Genomic DNA, 18,620 nt, shown 5'->3' on the forward strand with positions numbered 1-18,620 from the left:
AACATTTAGCAGCTGGGCACCTATACTTTGCTTCATCTCTGATAACCATTCTTCTGCGTTATTTCTGTTGGCCGAGCTAGAACGCTTTTCACCTATTTTTCAATGACCAGTTGTTGTACATGAGGAACAGAAGTCAAGATATCTGAGCGTTCGCGTTATCGAAATCATTGAAATATGCAGCCCAGCAAAGGCGTGGCGCCGAAAGTTCTCCTTTTGGGCAGTTGTGTCGGGAAACTGTCTTGGCCATCGGAGGATTGATTAACCTTTCATAATAAGAGAAAGATGAAGAGAGACGTAGGCGATAAACAAACAGAGTGAATAATGAATAATGAATAATGAAAGATTCACTGAAGGTCTTCCTCGCATTTCGGAATGTCAAATATTTCGGCGAAGAGCGGCGGTAGCCTCAGCTTCGGCCAGTTCCTCCGGAACCAGTCCAACAGGTTGGCGTGGCGGCTCCCCAGGGTTCTTAGCTCGGGCAAACGTTGGGCAACACTAGTGGCTACGCTCGCCTCGCTAGTCGCGTGACTTCTCGCGGCCTGGACGCGGAGGGCCTCGAGGAGTTTGTCCTGCAGTCTCTGCACGGCCTTAACGTCGTTAAGCCCGGGCCTTTCCCCAAGGAGGACAGCTCCCGAAAACAGGCCCAGCTCCGTGTCGCTTAGTTGATGCGCGTTTAGGGAAGCGGCGAACTGCAGAACCGCCGAGACGAAGTCCGGCTGTCAAGAATAACGTCGGTGGTTGAACGAAAGCAGGAATCATGTATAAGACTGAATAACGACTATGCATATGCCGATCCGCCGGATCCATCCGGCCTGCGTTTCTGTCTGTAGAGGCGCACGCGTATCTCTTACCTCGTACATGAGTTCCATTTGGTGTCTCGTGATGTAGGTGCCGTCGTCGAAGGTCATCGTTGTGTCGGATACCATTTTGGCCACGTGGGTAAGCCAGATTTCAAAGAACCCAACCTTGATCAATATCAGCTGATCGTCCTGGGTGAGATCGCAGAACCCGGGTACCCTCTTGGCGAACTCGACGACCCTCTGAACGGACGGCGTTACCCGGGCAGCGAACTGTTGCCACAGCCAAATTCTCTGCGACTCGACCGTTTCCGCTGTCGACGAAGCTGCCTCCGGGTCTTCCGGACTCGCTGGCTGAAATATATGGGCGAAAAGTGCGACGTTAAGCACTGCCCTGCACGGGGGGGATGGACCTGATTGACAGGAGGGGGGGTTTCGTTACCGGCATGACCATCGGCTTCCGGACGAGTCCTCTGGTCAGCTCCTCCGTGAACCCACAATGGGCGTGATGCGCCTGAGAAACCGTCAGGATCACGTCGTAAACTGCCAGCTGTTTAGAATCGGCGTCGGACTGATCCGGTTCCACGGCAGCCGGCGGCACTCTGGCGGTCGTCGACGGCGGTGGCTGCGAATTTCCGGTCCCCGTTATCGGCTGGACCCCCGTTGTAGTCAGGACAGCGTCGTCCTGGCCTCTGTCGCGCGAACGCTTCGGCACGCGCCCGTATCTGACTGCTGTCGGAACATGGTTTAATATTAATGGTCGTTATTGAATGGGTGTTGAAAAATGTCGGTGGACCTCGTTTCAGGTGTTCGTCAGTGATGATATCATTACGGAGTTATCGTCCCTACTCCCGTACGCAATGAATATAATTCTGTAGGTACTCACAATCCCTGGACATGCCTACGGCGAGACACTTCTTGAACCTGCAGTACTGGCAGCGATTACGATTCAGTCTTATCACTAGACATTTGCCGTCTCGAAGACACCTGTATTCGATCTGCTTCTGTATACTTCGTCTGAAGAAGCCCTGAAGCAAAATAAAACGGCATCTATAAGCGATGGAAAGAAGTTTACATTGTTATTATATCATTTGTGGACCGATTGTCGAGCCTATCGACGTTGTTCTTCCGATTACAAGACATAACGTCCAGGACTTTCATGATTTGACGAGTAATGAATACGATTTAAAATTAAATTCCTCTGTCTATGTACGTAATTGTAAGTGATTTTCGAGGTGATTTGCTCGAAAAATCTGAACACTAAAGGCTCTCCCAATTTTCATTGTCCTCCGACGAGGATGCAGAATAAATGAATATTATTTCTTGCGGTTTCGCTACGACGAAATAAATAATTCCTTACATACTGCCGACTTGAAGAGGTAAAATTCGTTAAGTCAAATTAAGCCAGAAACAGGGACGAGGCATATAGTACCTCAAGCATTAAATGAGTTCGGAAAGAAAATTGTTATCGGAGTAATGTCAATTTTAAAACTGGAACGAGAACGATCCTCGGCTCGGCACGCGACGTACGTGTAAGCGAACCGATCGACAGGCACGTCCGTGAATTTCGCAGCAGGACGAACGCTTGTAATTTTCTCAACGCCGACGGACTCGACGTGACGTGACGTGACCTCTTGGATAATTTGTTCTTATCGGTTAGTTGCATCTGTGTGGTGTGACGTTATCAATATACAAGCTATACCGCAATGGCCGACTGAACAGTGCCAACAACGGCAGCGAATGGATACCCGGAATCATATTAATTCCACCTATGTGATTTACTATCATTACCATGTACGATCAATTCATCACGGTCGGTCGCTGGTAGAAATTGTCCCATTAGTTATTTTCTAATTTCGTAGTATTCCATTTCATATCTTAATGCAGTGGAGTCTACGTGAGAGTTCCTGCACACGCGTTCAGCTAGAATCCATGCCACTTTCATTCCCCTGGCGTCCTGGAGACTCATGCATAATTCAATTTTATTTATCTACCCCTGCAGAGTAGGTATATAAGCACTACCTACGATGCTATGCTGCAGGGACAACGGCACATCGGTCATGAAAAATGGAACCTCGATATCGCCTCTCCCCGACGTTATTTTATTTTTCCATTCTCTCGACACTAGCTACACACGTATAATACAGACACTATACCTCCCAGCCATTCTTCCCTTCCCTTTGCAATAACAAAAATATTGGCAACCTTGCATACACTGGGCAGAGAAAAAGAAATAACATATTGCTTCGCTCCCCCACAAGCTGCCGGCCCCTTTTACGAATGCATTCTTAATGACTAGGGTACCGTATTGGTCCCTAGTCCACTCTGACCAAGTGTCTTAATCTATTCGCGTTTGACTGGATCATGGTCCAAAATTTGGGATTCAATATCCGCTCGTGCCGGCTGTATATCCTTAAAGGCTGGATCAAGCGAATCTCGTTAACTCCCGATATTAATGATTGCAGTAGATGTCAGTACATCACGTATGGAAGCAATCTTGCGAATGATGAATATGCATGTAACGTACAGCGACGCTCCTTTTTCCATTGGAGGATTTCAACGGTCATCACAGTCAAAGACGAGGTCAGTAGTGTCTGGTTTTGAATATTCACAGACGAGAATTACCGTGCGTTTACCCCGCTCGGACCCATGAAAGTTTATTCACTCGACCCGCAGTTGGCGGAAGAAGAATAGTGCCGCGGTAGTTGAGCTTGGAAATGTCACTATGCATTCTCAACTTTGAATAGTGAAATGAAGTGCCGGAAAATTGCAATATGTCATGATATATCAAGACAAAGAGACCACATTCAAACGGGTTGGTATACAATGTCAGCGGTGTGCGAAATGGACCTAACAATGAGTAGTGTCGATTTCACGTAAGATCTATAGGAACCATAAGATTCTGAAAAATGATTTGTGTCCAGATTCCGTTATGACGCTGCAGAACTGAGAGTTATTATGTGAAATAAAAATTACTGATCATGAAATATTCTAGCGCAATTTTTTCTCGTCTGGATCAACAGCTGGTTTACATGCGCTGGAGTTAGGATGCGTGAAAAATATCATGTAACTACTCTCAAACAGACGTGATAAAGTATGAGGAACTTTGAGGCTGGTCAATAAATAAGTTAAGAACTTATTGTTAGTACGGCGCTTTGCGTGTGTGTGATAATAGTTCGAGAAAGCAATGTTGAACAAACACGATTAGCATTTACTAACTTGTCAAGCAATACACAATATTCGTCCTGTCTAGCCGATCCCTTTGCAAATACTTTATAAATTTAGAATTTCTTTCATAATTGAGGATGTGTAATTGAAAAGGATCGTGGATCAATATTCTCATACAAGTATAATCGACTTAGAATATCTATCACATAAAATTATTCGACAAGTCAAAATGCAGAACTGAATAAATATAAAATATGCAATATTCGATTGTGACTCGTTTTAATCAACATAAGTTTGCAATTATTCAGTGCTATGAAGGAAGAAGTATGGGTTGTATCGGTTGTTTGAAACAAGCACAGGACGCGATCATGAATTGCTGGCAGTCAAAATGTATGCTCGATAATTGTTGCGGCGTTCGCGTTAATTAAAAAATTGTAGGTACAGTGTGCAAAACAATCCCGCGTCAAACAAACGGACTGAATGGTGGGTATATGGGAAATAACCCCTGACGTCCAATACCCCAGCCAGCGTATATCATCGCTGCTGTACGTACAGGAATTACCTACGACGTAACCAATACTGTTACGGTTGGTATGTATAAACTAAATCAATACGTCGTCTCCCAGCAAAAGCTTATACAAAATATTGACGAAATATACGGTAAATCTGAATGCTTTTAGGAAGATTTTTCTATGGAGAGCCGTTCTTGCGATTAACGAAGTTACCGGAATTTATCGGAAGTGGAACGAAGGTTACATGGACGATAGGAATTGTTTGAATGATCAGATACTAAAATCCCGATCGTTTATAAAACCTTCAATCCACTTCCGACAAATTCCGATACCTTCCGACGGTTTTGTTCTCCGCTCCGCTTCGCTTCGGCATAGTGCGCGTGCTACTGTGATCACACTATTTCTGAATGGGCGTGTGTGCTATTGGTAACGACGGAGTAAGTAGTAACAGCCGTCGCGACAAGCCGCTAGTAGTAGAGACGAGCACAGCTCGGCTGACGATGAGACAAGTAGTGAAGCTGGCGTGTAGAATCAGCCGTCTCGAGTAGAAAGGCCGGCGCGCGGTCGGACACACGTGCCACGCCTTCGCTTCGGTGGGAGAGAGAATGGAGACCGGACAATGGATGAAAAAGACGAGGAGGAAAATTTTCTGACGTTTGTCAACGTTGCTGACCACGATATACGCGTACAAGGTTCATTCCCCACGCTGTACAAGGTACAAGGTGGAACTTTTCGTAATCTTGTCTAGGGTACGAGAAGGAAACGCAGAGGAATAATAAACGAGACTCGGAAAGTTTGCATGCTTCTGCGGTTTATTCCAATTTCACGTCAAGGGCCCGCGGCGATGATTCATTATAATTTTCCTAGATACACGCGCCACTTGTGGCTTAGACTTGAAATTCTACAGCCGACCGGATTCGCAGAGTTAAACTATAATTCACCGTTATACAGCCGGCTCAGCCGCAAGGCTTTCTTTCCTATTTCAACTTAAACTGAGATGACTGAAGCAGGCTCGATCACTGGATCTGTACTTTAAATTCCTTTCGGATTACTCTTCCACGAGCCTTCCTGTATGCTTGAGAATGGATTTTGGCATTCTACCCTCTGTTCCAAATCACTTATGTTCACGAAAGTGAATATCGGAATGTCGTTCATTCTTCACGAAGAATTACAGCCGCGCTAACTTCTGCCAAAATAGTGATTATGTGTCGAAATAAAGAATTGTAACAGGAAAAATTGCACGACTAAATGCGTTCTGCTTTTTTCTCAACGCGATATAGTACGAGGGTGTAACGCTATATGTTGCGAAGGGTGACAAAATAGGTTACTCACAGGCATGCACCTATGTAAGCTAACGCGGATCGGTCGATTGATTTCTCATGGCTAATGGTGCTTACCTTGCAACCTTCGCAGCTCGTCACTCCGTAGTGGTAACCGCTGGCCTTGTCACCGCAAACTTTACAGGGTACAAAACTTTTCGCTGGAGTCGAGCTGTTGGAGTCCGCCGCTGCGTAGAGTTGTTCTGTAACAAAAACAAAGCATAATAATTATTCTTTCTACTAAATTGGTCGAGAAATAAATTATTAGGTATGCGATCATATATGCAGATCGATAAAGCGCAGTATCGGTTCACCTCATCGTTACAGTAATAAATTTGAAGATTGTAAAGTCTAGAGAGAAAATGTAAAATTCATTTACACCAAATTTTATGTTCATCGTTAGTCAGATCTTATCACGCTAACGTTACTAAATTCAAACCCGCCATTATTCTTCGCGAGTAACCGTATAAAAGAAATAGGATTCTTGCTGTGCTAATATTGCTCCTGAGAAAATTGCAAAAAATATGGCGTGCCTCATGTGTGCCACGTGTGAGCTTGACGGTCGATTCCGTGAATGCAACGCTCGGTGCATTCATAATACAGAAGAAGGGCAAGGCAACGGGAGCCCTGTCAATGAGCTTGTATATGTATAACGGCATCGGCTCGCGTCACCGTTAGGGCGAGGTATACGTACAAAGGAGAGGAGAAAAGATGGCGGGATAGAAAACGATTGCAACAGAAAGACGAGAAGATGAACGAAAAAAAAAGAAAAAAACTTGGCAAACTAGGAAAAAGAGAAGACGATCGCCGCGCAGTTCAGCGTCTCCCGAAGGTCTGAAAACTCGACCCTCGACCGGTCTGACTTGCTTGAGTCCCCGCAAATATGCTCACATCCCCGAAGGGGGGGGGGGGGGGGGATTGTCTCATCGCCCTGCATCGCAGTGGCAATAGTACCACCTAACTGCGCAAGTATAACAGTTAGGGAAAAGAAAACCGAGGCCTTATACGAGAAGAGATGGATGGAATGAGGGGTGGAGAAGAAGAAAAACGCAAAACGCGCACGCCTTTGTCAGCAATACCGTTTCAACGCTCCACGATTAGGTACGCGGTTTTATTCAAGACCAGGAAGTTTTCGATTCCTCGGAAACGTGGCACACCCTCAGCTTGAGAGACAAAGCGAGTCGAGGTATTCGCTCCTTCGTTAATGACTCGCTAACGAGCCGAGCCACGGGGTGAAACATGGCGTGGCGTCTTCGCTTCGTGTATAGAGTTTGCGCCTGTACTTTGTAGTTGAGAATCATTAGCGGCGACAAGGACTGCGGTATTATAATGCAACCCAATATTTTTGCTGTTTACCTTTTTGCAGGTGAAACTTGTCGTTCGTCAACGATATACCGCTAATTCTCTTTTTCGTCATAGATGCTTGTTGTCGACGAAGAATTTCACGTCAGTTGAATAGATCACGGAGCGTTGCTCCGCCTTTCATCGGCATTCTGCAAATCGTGCAGAGGTTTCCACGCCGTGTCGGAAACAGTTTCGAAACCGTAGTGAATTCTCCTCCTTATTCGATTTCTAAAAACAAGACTGCGAGATGTCATCCGCCACGAGCTGCCCTGTCACTCGTCAATCTCGTAGAATTCCATGATTCGAAGAGAGCTTTTTCTAGTTTCCCGGAGTTTGTGAACCCGTCCTCGACGCGTATACCTCGGGCATACAAAAAACCCCCGTTACTTCAGTGAGATTCTCAGACAGAAAGACGACGCCGGTATAAGCGAGGAAATCCATAAACAGGCATCGTCGCTGCTGCGGCCGTTCACTGCTCGGATCTTCGGGCTTTCGTGCGATTGGTCTCAAGGATGACTCTGGTAATTGGTGGTACGATACGCGGCTCGGTAAGACTCGACCAATTACCTTATATGATGCACTTATCAACTTAGATTTTCCATAAGCTCTCTCACTTTACTGATTGAGCGATCATTCATAGCACGGATGCGAATTGTAAAGTCGCATTTCACGTAAACTACCTTGATTGCTTGCTTCCTACAGCCGTTTTCCCCTGAACGCAATCTTTGAATACAGAAAAGCGGAAGCTTACTACTTTGTAAGATAAAAACCAGAGCAAATAGCTCTGAACAGAAATCTGCTTATTAATCCTGTAAAAAGGATCTGCTGTTGCCGTGATTCTGAAAATGAAACTAAACGCTTGACGCGTTTTGCGGCACTTTCAAAAACGTTCCTTTCGCCCACGTTACAATAGTAAGAATAATTCATTCTTCATCCTATTTATGCTGTGGGCAGAAATTTTCAGAGACAAGGTTGCATACGGCAATAGTTTGCAATACCGCGAAGACATTGTATTACTTAAAACCGAAATTTGCGAAGCTGTATTACGTACGTGAGAGATGAACAATGGTTGTGCCGCTTTTGTTTCGTCCTCGGTGATGGTATACCTGATGGGTTTCCAGAGAGGGGCATATTATACATTGGGCAAGGTAAATTCCGGGTAAGCTCGGTGCTGAACTTGTTTTCCAAAGTGCTTCCAGCTTCTCCCCCCTGCATTTACGGCTCGCCCACCCAGCGGAGGGTCGCTCGTGGCCTTCGCGAGCTAAAGCCTACTTCGCCGACGCCCGGCGTCGCCGAAGAACTGGGTCATAACGCTCGAGTCGAGTATACCCCCGACTCCTCCCATTTTCATCCCCGATTTCGTACGTATGTTTACTTCTCGCCTCTCCCGCTCTCCCGCTCTCCCGCTCTCTCCAATCATCCCGTACCTACCCTCCTGAATTTCTACAAACGGCGTGTTTGCTACGCTCGTGAAAATATCACGAGCTCGATTACTGTAGCAGTAAATTACATTACTGGGCTATGCCTGCCGGTGGTGAGGAAAGCGAACGACTACCTCCCTTGATTTCCGGGACGCGTTTCCCCAGGAGCGCCAAGTAGTGACGGCATCCCAGGTTGGTGCAGCGCTGGGCTTGAAGGTGATGCCAAAAAGGATTGGTGAAATGTTTTCTCGTGATCGGTTGCTGAGCTGGAGATACAGCCTCGTCGAATTGGCTGGGATCGCATAGCGTCGAAAAATGAGTACAGAGTGGCCTAAGCAGGAATGAAAATGGAGAACAGGCATGCGCGAGATAGAGTATAGTAATAAATGATCGAGAGATGGGACGGGAAGTGTCGTATATTACAGGCATGCGAGCAAAGGCGGGGTGCCGGCATGCGCTGTGTGGAAAATGGTTGATTTAGCATCCATTTTCACCCGTGGAATATAAAATGAAAAGCCGACGTCATTCTCGCACGTAGCCAGCTCGCCGTTGCTGGCCCTCCGCCGGTCTGCCAATATTCTCTCCTTCTCGCACGGATACGGATACGTGCACGCGTCTCTTTTTCCCTCTTTTCCTCTGTTTAATGCATATTCAATGTCCCCACGGCTCCACCATATGACGTGCCTCGCTTTCCTCCCGCTTCCAATCCCCTGATCAGCACTCCACTTTCGCGTTCTGCACGCTTCTTTTCACCCCAGCTCTCTCGTGTAGTGCAAATTGACGCTGTTCATGCTGCCGATTCTAAATTCAATTAAATCGTCGGTTATGCAATTGACTTATCGTTATATCGCGATCATGTACCGCATGAGGTTCAAATCACTCGGTCAGGACTGTCTGATGGAACAAATTTCGCCCATATTCTCATATCTGTTAGATTGTGACAACGCTGTACCGTCATACGATGATTTGACGACCGAAGAAGGAGCCATGGTCCATATATGGCTCGTTACCTCGTTATTTTTGTCACCTCAAAATCAGCCTCCGACTTATTCTCCAGAATGAAGGACGCAGGATTCACGCGTATAACTTCGAGGCGGGAGTTCGCTACGGATCGAGTTACGTTCCTTGTCTTCGGCAGTTTGGACGTAAAACTTTTTACGATCTCTGGATTGAGCTTAATGGAGGAGAGAAGGCTGTAAGAGGTTCAGCGGAAGCTGTTGTATCCTTTTTCCGAGGTATAGAACTGCATGATAATACATACGTTAAAAAAAATTAATATTCCAGGAACTGTTCAGTAAACTGTAAAACCGTTCTAAAATATCTCTTTATGTTTGGTTAAGTGAGATTGTACCCAGGTACGTTTTCTGTCTTAAATCCAGCTCTTGGAATAAATATTGGCGTCCACGTAAGATAATTGCTAAACGCAAAACTAGAGTGTTCGGTAAATTCGCTATACATCACCTCATTTCACACCTCGCGTAAGCCGTAAAATAAAGTCGTAAACAAGGCAAAGGTGTAGGGATGTATATTTGCTGGTGGGGATGTCGATGGAATTTTTTTAATGATTTTCCCTTAACAATCATGAAATACTATTTTTTCGGAGAGTCAGCTTGTATTAAAGTATACTTACTGAAATCTCCAATCAAATTTTTCAGCGGGTTTACAAAATGGCTGCCAACATACCATTAGATATTATAAATTGAAGGGGGGGATGCCCAGGTACAGACGAATAATGGCACAGTTCTCATTCTATGGAAACTCACGTGACAAAATACGTGATATTTTTAATTTTTAGTAACACAGTAGACCCTGGTTAAACCGAGCTAATACGGACTCACCTTAGCTCGGATTATTAAAAAACTCAGATAATCGAGAATCATGGTGTGACAATAGATTTTTCAGTGATAACGAGTATAAATTATAGTTTTTGTTATTAACAGACTTATGTGTTTACATTGACTTAAATACGCTGAAAAGCTCATGGAAATACAATATATCTACTTAATAAAAAAAAAAAAATTGGTTCTCCGGCTATCTCTTATCAAATATGTACGCTAGAACATCACAGTTTTGTAGGCTTATCGCGATGTTTACCCTTCATCTACTAAAACATTCGATTCTAGTGTTCGCTACTGTATTATCGAAAAGCTCAGCTTGCGACTGTCAATAGTGAAAAACTCTGCGCAAGCTTACTAGCAGGATCAGTTTCCCTGGAAAATTGCATCTTAAGATGGGCGATTGCGAGGGTAGTAATTTGCGAAATAGTGGAAGTGTTTTGTGCGGCGAGTAAACATGCCTGACTGAACCCGGAGTAGGTACAGACGTGGTCTGGTGAGATTCTACCTTTTGTAAAGTCTACACCCCGCAATATGGCTCGCAGAGTTTGGAGATAACGCACGTAGTCCGACGCACAGAAAGACCCTCCGGGATCCAGGGCTCTTCTCCCTCCCGCCTCTAAGCGCCGTATGACTTGGGTATCACTTAGCATACTATTAATAAACGGAGCTTGCTCTATTTACATATTATTAAACCGATAAGAGCGAGGGTGGCACCTCGGCTACTCGCAAATCGTCTAACGACAGGTCCGGATGAAGGGTAGGTACTTTCACGGCCTATCGAGTTGGTCGTGTCGAATTGCTGGTTCTTTTCAAGCCAACCAAATGGCTGACAATGAGACAATTGATAAAGAAGAAAGCGAGGAAGTGACTGAAGCACTCTAGAAGTGAATCAGTTATAAGTATACCACTGAAAAGAATCAGTGTATATACACTGAGAATTAGTGAAATATCAGTAAAAAGTCACCGAATCGTCAGTGTATAGCACTGGCTTCATCCAGTGGTACTCTTACAACTGTGCATCAGTTAATTTTCACTGATTCAAATTTGTTAGAGAGAAAGGAAAATTTCGAGGAGCGTATAAAAGGGGTTTGAAAAAAACTTACAATCAGATACGAAAGAATTAACCGATGGTGTAAAAAAGTATGAGCTAAGGCACGGTAGTCGGCAATGACGTGTACTGTCTAGTGCCCCTCGAAGGAGTCAGAGCGTCGCAATTGTCCTTGGGCAGTCGAGCGTGTCTCTGTCTTACGCAAGTTCAAGTGAACCACCACCAATGTCAAGACGCGGTGCAAGAGCGTATAATCTTCAGACTTCGTCTTGATAGGGGCCTAGATTCTCACATATTATACGGAGTCCATATTCTACCATTCCACGTATTCCAAGTCGACTACCCCAATATCCGATTAGCCCTACAGCACACCGCACACCGAGCACATTTATGCGTTGAAGCTCTGAAGTTAGTGAGTACATTCCAACAACAAGTATACCTATCCGCTTGTCGCGCCAATATAGTTTTTGAAGAATTATGGCGGTGCAGTGGCGAGGATAAAGCTAGCAGGTATGGAATCGTTGCTAATAAGAAGCCAGATCTCCATTCGACTGACTGAGCCATTTTGATGAACGTTCTGTAAGTAGTCGATTCCAGAAGTGTTCTCTTTGCTTTGTGGATTTTCGTTCCATTTGCTTATTGTTTCCATTTTCCATTTAGTCTGCAGGAGGTGGGAGTACCGCGGAGGAACGACTGCACTGACACCGTGAGAATTGCGAACTTAATGGCAGCCCATTATGATAATAAACACTTCTGGACTTAGAAGCAGGGATACCTGGCGAGGCCAATTGGCCCGCACCGCAAACCGAGTATCGCGCAGCAATTTCCACAGCCCTGTAGACCAAGCCACTGGAATTTCCACGTATAAATTATACCTACGTTTATACTCAGTTTACGGGTATATGTACGTGCGCCAGAGTTCGGTCGAGCTTAGACTTGCCCCGACTAGACCACCAGCAACATCCACGTCCGGCAATGCCCGGTGCACTACCATTGCGTATCTAACGCACGCCGCACGCAACGCATAGCGTATTTTAGAATTATGCAACAGCTCTGCTAAGAAAATATGTGCATAACATATTCCGGCGATATTACCTGTCCATTTTGGATCGACCCCCCCCCCCCCCCCCCAGTCTAGAACCAGCTGGCCAGTGGTGCTTCGATATCGAGGATTCGTAATTTTTACCGAGAAACTGGCAACGACTGACCGGCGAGATAGATCCAAAATCTAGAAGCTGCTGAGCCCTCTTTCCTTTCGTCACCGGAGGTAACGTCTGGGAGGAACCGATTTGCACTCGTGCCAAGCAAGTGTTAACTCGAGGCTACCGACTAGAACCACGGTGACGACGGGAGGCCGCAGAGTGAAGGTCGAGCGACGAACGGGCGACGTCGAACACCCCTTGTTTACAAGGAAGCCTAGCCTCGTCACCGCATATATTTACTTAGGTCACCGCATTCGCATTCACTAAGCGTTTGTTCGATCCTCCTTTCCCCCGTCCCTACGCGCAAAGTGCAGTGTGCGAGTGTGCCTCTAGTGCCGAGACGTGTCGGCATCCGTACCCTCCTGGAACACTGTGCCAGGAAAGCCGCACCCTTCTTTATTAAGTACCTACCTATCGTCCGCACGAGGAGCCGAGCGCAATCTAGGTTTCCTCCTCGCTGACCATTCCTTTCACTTTTATTTATCTTTCAATTTGATACAACACCTGAAAAGCACCCCGGCGCCTGCGTGCGAATTGATTCTTTTTTTTCCCACAATTTCAATCCAATATCAGATCTTAACCGCGTATCGATCAATTAAAGTAAGTCATCCCATATCGAAGTATAAGATAATTGCATTGTTAAGTATAGATCGCTATTGTCAATGGCTCGGCAAAGAATCAGTGACAAAGAATGCCATGAAAAATCATCGAATAAAGTGTCAAAGCTCCTTCCGAGCGTAGCAAATGTAACGTCGACCAAACGATATTGGATTGGTTTTGCAATAAGCGGTGTAAAAATTATACAGCAGAACCAGCAGGTTGTCGGTTGCTCGGCGCATGTACGGCGGGAGTTTGCCGGCCGTCTAATTGTAGGAGAGTTTTGCGATCAAGAGTCTGGAATAGGACAGGTATCCGCGTATATAGTGGTGGAACGGTGCACCGAGAGGATAATTTATGATTACGTTTACTCGCGCGTTGCTCCTTTGCGGAGACTTTCCCAACGTGCACTTTCTAGCCTCCATCACCCACCCATGCAGCTTATCCGCGCCTATCTATTTATCTATCCATCTTTCCGTCTATCTATCTATCTATCTATCTATCTACCCTGTTAGCCGCGGCATATGCCTACGTATGCCTCGACGTAACTTATAGCTCCGATATATTACGATCGCCCGGACTGGTTCCACCTATAGGTACTTAACATTATACCTATCCATGTGTACGCCTGTCTCCGCACTCTCCTCGCTCCTCTACGCGTGCACGTAGGTAAACCTTCTTTGCTTATTTGTATCCAGGTTCATTCCCGAGCTTAATTGCAACGCGAGGCGAACATGTTGCCTAGACGCTACACCCACACGCGCCGGCACTTTCGCAAAAGCGAGTATGCAAAAGTAGAGATGCATTAGATCGCTGTGCGCGAAGGAGAAGAAATTATGTACGTGCACCTCTCGACGTCCCTGCATGGCCACAGTCATATCATGTGTTCAACCTGCTTGTCACCGCCGCGCACGTTGCAGGACGGATCAAAACGCGATCATGGAGAGATTATTACCCTCAGGTCACGGAAGATGTCGGCATAAAATTCTGCAAACAGTATAACCTGCAACGAGGGCTTATAGCGAAACAGGTGTTACGTGACGAAACACGGAAACGTCGGCATAACGAGTCGAGCCTGCGAGCGGTGCTAGTTATAGGCGTCGGCGTTGCAGTTGCTGTTGCCGTTGCTGTGAACCTTCGGCTACGAGTAATTGACTATTAATACTCGGTCCCTGCGGAGGTTTCAAAGTCTTCTCCTAGCATCGCGTTCCTATACCTCGTATACCTCGTTTTTTCTGCTCTCTACGTTATCTGTCCGCGTACGTACGTCGGTCGATCCTAGCCGATCGAAGAAACTCAGACAACGTCGGATGGGCGCGCATCGGTTGGCGGACACAAGCAGCACGACGCATTGGTGACGTGGAAAAAAGTTACGCACGCATCGGAATGATTAACCCGAAGCGATAACGGCACACGCACGACACGACACGACACGACACGGCACCGGACGGTCTAGTGCCGAGGGTACGATTCTCGGGATACAAAAACCGCAGGGAAAAATGGAGCGGAAGGGAAATGGAATAACAGAGCGTATGAAGAAGATTCGCATCACGGTTCTTTTGTGCTCGGGAGCTGCAGGTTTCCCCTCCGCTCTGCTTGTTCAACAACGCCGAGGCTCGAGCCCGCGGGCGTCGACCTCCGCCAGCCCGGGACTAAATTCTCATTCGTTGTAAGACGTATTCGGATTCGATTGGCCAGATTCGCCTTTCGATTTTCATTTGGCGCCTGAAAAATCTCATACAATGCATAATGGAACGTACATCGTCGCTCTGCGCTAAATTTTTCATTTTCATGGTGAAAATAGATAAATTATTAGCACCAGAAATGCGAGGACATGCTACGAATGATTCGAGATGAGGAGAGGCATAATTTTCCGTAACTATAATATTCACCGTAAGGCTATCGGCGTTATTAATCTGCAGCCTTGTATCCACCGTGGCAGACACGTGAGAAAACGTTACAAGAGATCCCAAGGCGAGTTCATTGCCACGGTTATACCTACGCATAAAACGCATGTAACGCCTTGTTGTGCAACTCTTTAATTATGTCTGAATTAATTGGATGATTGTGAGTCGACTAATTAGGGCCAGGCAGTGATCCCCACGTGGAAAAATTATCATACATTACAGACGCATAAAACCGTTCATTCATGTTTCTCCCTGATCGTGAGATCCGTACAGTCATGGATCCGATCCCCATAGGAATATTATATTTCGGGACGAATCCGTTGCGATCACACACGAAATGCCAGCGGCTTCCCCCCTCCAGGGCTGATCAGGTTGGTAATAACAATTGCCAGGAAACATAGACGGAAGTGCAACGTATGCTCTCGGCATTTCAACGTTCGTATATCGGGTGCAGCGTTCAGCGAGTTGAATGCGGGGATACAGGTAGGTACTGTCGGTTTTTATGAGCTACACCGAAGGAGCTGCGGAAGACCTGCAGAGGATCTCGACTGACGGACGGACGGACGGACCGACAGACAGACAGACAGACAGTCGAACGCTTATGCATAATTCATAATGGCAAGGTAAGACGCAACGTAACAACTACAGGAACACCCCCCTCCCCCCCCCCGCCCTGTCTCCCACTCTCCCTCTTCCTTTCTCGCTCATTCTTCCGGGCAATTATACCCATTAGCGGAAAAGTTTGAAACTGAGAGAATAATGCATCGGTTCCTGGCGAACAATCGTCAACATTGTCATTACGCTCCGGTTATCGCCATCGAAGAGACATAAATAAATGATTTGAACCAACTGTATCCCAAGAGCGCGCTAATTGTGGTAGTAGAGGATATATACATTTAACTTTTGACGTTCATCTCTTTATCCACGCTTCTACGTAATACGTTTTTTATCGACGTCTGTCTCATTTTCGTCTGTTTCGAATATGAAAGGAAGCTGTCGTCCATCTGATTTATGCAATAAAACGACGAAAAAATTGTTGAACAATTTGTTTTGCCGATCTGTTGACTATGAGAAAATGAGATTCAGAGCCAATTTCTCCTTGGGTCTGTCATCTGACTGGCGGCGCGTTTGCGTTATTAAGGTCTCCTTTCAAATATAAAGCCTGTACAATGTACATTATTATCATTTTTTGAAACCTCTTTCAGCCTTGGATGAAAATGCGAGCGATTCCCCCTCGAGCCCGGAGGCGAGGAAACTTCCGAAGGAGCTTCGTTATCTTCTGTGTACTTCTATATCAATGCTTTGGGGATCAGGGAAAGCGCGTTTGTCGCGCAAGATATAGGACGATTGACATAAATCGATTATGACTTAGTATTTTTTCACGGTTCGGGAATATTTGGTAAACTGTCTAATTGTTATGAATAAATGAATATTCGACTGAAATTGTAAAATATTTTGAATGAAACTGTAAATCATCAAAAAACTTTTTCGCTATTGAGACAACATACTGAAATTTACGAAATTTGGACTTTACATAATGCACGATTGCAAAAAAAAAATACGAAATGATTGATTATTCGATTAATTTTTACTGGTTCAATTGAATTGCAATCGATTATTATATTGGACTCGATTAATCGATGCATCGATTATTTTTAGCTAATAGCCATCTCTACAGCTCGCGCGATTCTACGAGTGCGGCAGCCTCTATGACAGCATTGGAACCGACGGGCTTATAACGAATCTGTAATATACATTCGCGAATGCAGTCCATGGTTATCGTACTGATGTAATATGGGCATGTCTTCTCCGTTGTGGCGATGCATCGTCGAGGGTTTGGAACAGCTAGAAACCGCGAGGCCGGCGGTTGCGGCTGTACCGAGATGCAGATCGTGCATACCCGTAAATCTCCCGCAAATCCTAAATCTATAAACCCAACGTCGCACGCGGCTTTCTATACACACTTACGTACACGATCCTAGATATATGGAACGCATGCACGATATTACGAATCGCTTGAACGAGGCTAAAAATTTCGAGGTGTCCGTTACAACGCTGTATGGAGATATGCATCGAGCGATTCAAATTCGTACAAGATACATACTGTAGAACCGTGCAGCTCTAGCGCGCGCTACAAGCATGCTGCAGGAGTTAATTAAACTTCGCATTCGTCACGATAAATCATGAAATAACATTCGAACACGTTTCCTTAGAGATAAAACTAAATACGCGTAAATCTCACGAACGTGAATAATTGCGTTCGCTTTGCGAGAGATCCTTTTGTACACACGTATCCTCGGAGTTTATCGCTCATAGATATTGTTACCTAGATTTATCATCTGTAAAAACATCAACGTCGCAGAGAAATAACTTGAGTCTTCTCAATCGGTGACTGAGAAATGAAAAGTTTCACTGAAACATTGTTACCGTTATTATTATTGCTTTTATTAGAATAATTTTTATATTTATCAATACCGAAATTGTCATCTTTTATAATACATCATTCGAAAAAACTACGTTCCGGAGAAAAGTTTGTTGACAAATGTATCTTCGATTTAGATTCTCGAATCTAGAATTTTCCAGTACAGAGCATCATCTGAATTAATTGAAGCGGCTACTGTAGCCTGCGTTATTCATACGGCATAGAATTCGCCGAGGTGACGTGTGTGCGATTTGGGTCATTGCTCTGTCGTAGAAAAATATGCATTATATATATAAATATATATATATATTTATACATACACATACAGACTTACACATGTGTTGGCGAACGTGTTTCCCATTCGTGAGTCGAAGATCGAGCAGCAATAACCGCTTACACGTCTGACTGACGAAATTTTTCAAGCTATATAACTGACGATGAGTCAAAAAATGGGATAAGTAATTAAATAAATATACGTTAGAGATTAGGCGTTTACAACCGGGCGACTGAATAAATCGTAAATTGTGTCCCCCTGTCTCCGGCTCTCTTCCCCCTTGGGTTGTCGTCTTGTTATTAGAGACAGCACCGCTTAAGTAAGATGGCGGCGGCTCGGAGGTAACGGTAATTCGAAGGTGAATGCTCTAGCAAATTGCGAATCACAACACACGAACGCTGCGCCAACACGCGGCTGGGCCAAGAAAAGCCGAGCCAACAAAACCGAACCGAAGCAAATCCTACCTTAAATTGCCATACATTATCTCATCTGCGAAACTGTATGTAATAGTACATGGTATAGTATGTAGGTAATGTTTCGGTGCGCATGGTTCGTATGTGTCTCAGCCTCTTGTTAAAGAGTTGCCTTAAATACCTAGCTGCAGTGATTACTTGCTAAGTTACAAATATACCTTCTTTCTACGCGTGTAATAATTTCTCTCTGCACGTCAGGAGTATCGACAGATCCTCGCTACCGCGTCCATTAAGAAAAGTTATAGGCTGTTTGACGAGAGATGTGTAGTCAGCTTTCGAAATCGGTTTAAATCTGACG

General features: G+C 45.2%; 1 protein-coding gene across 2 annotated transcripts in view; it reads right to left on the reverse strand.

The window, feature by feature from the left end:
* Window positions 1-337: 337 nt before the first annotated feature.
* LOC124405102 (ecdysone-induced protein 78C-like) overlaps window positions 338-18,620 on the reverse strand; it is a 45,117-nt gene continuing 26,834 nt past the window's right edge. For both annotated transcript variants that reach the window (XM_046879719.1, XM_046879718.1), the window contains 5 exons: window positions 5,875-5,999; window positions 1,684-1,825; window positions 1,240-1,529; window positions 852-1,151; window positions 338-716 (listed from right to left, as the gene is read on the reverse strand). In XM_046879719.1, the coding sequence (XP_046735675.1) occupies window positions 345-716; window positions 852-1,151; window positions 1,240-1,529; window positions 1,684-1,825; window positions 5,875-5,999 (1,229 nt within the window). In that variant the 3' untranslated portion in view covers window positions 338-344. The remainder of the gene's footprint in view (window positions 717-851; window positions 1,152-1,239; window positions 1,530-1,683; window positions 1,826-5,874; window positions 6,000-18,620) is intronic.

Source organism: Diprion similis, chromosome 4, assembly GCF_021155765.1.
Source record: "Diprion similis isolate iyDipSimi1 chromosome 4, iyDipSimi1.1, whole genome shotgun sequence".
Taxonomy (NCBI): Eukaryota; Metazoa; Arthropoda; class Insecta; order Hymenoptera; family Diprionidae; genus Diprion; species Diprion similis.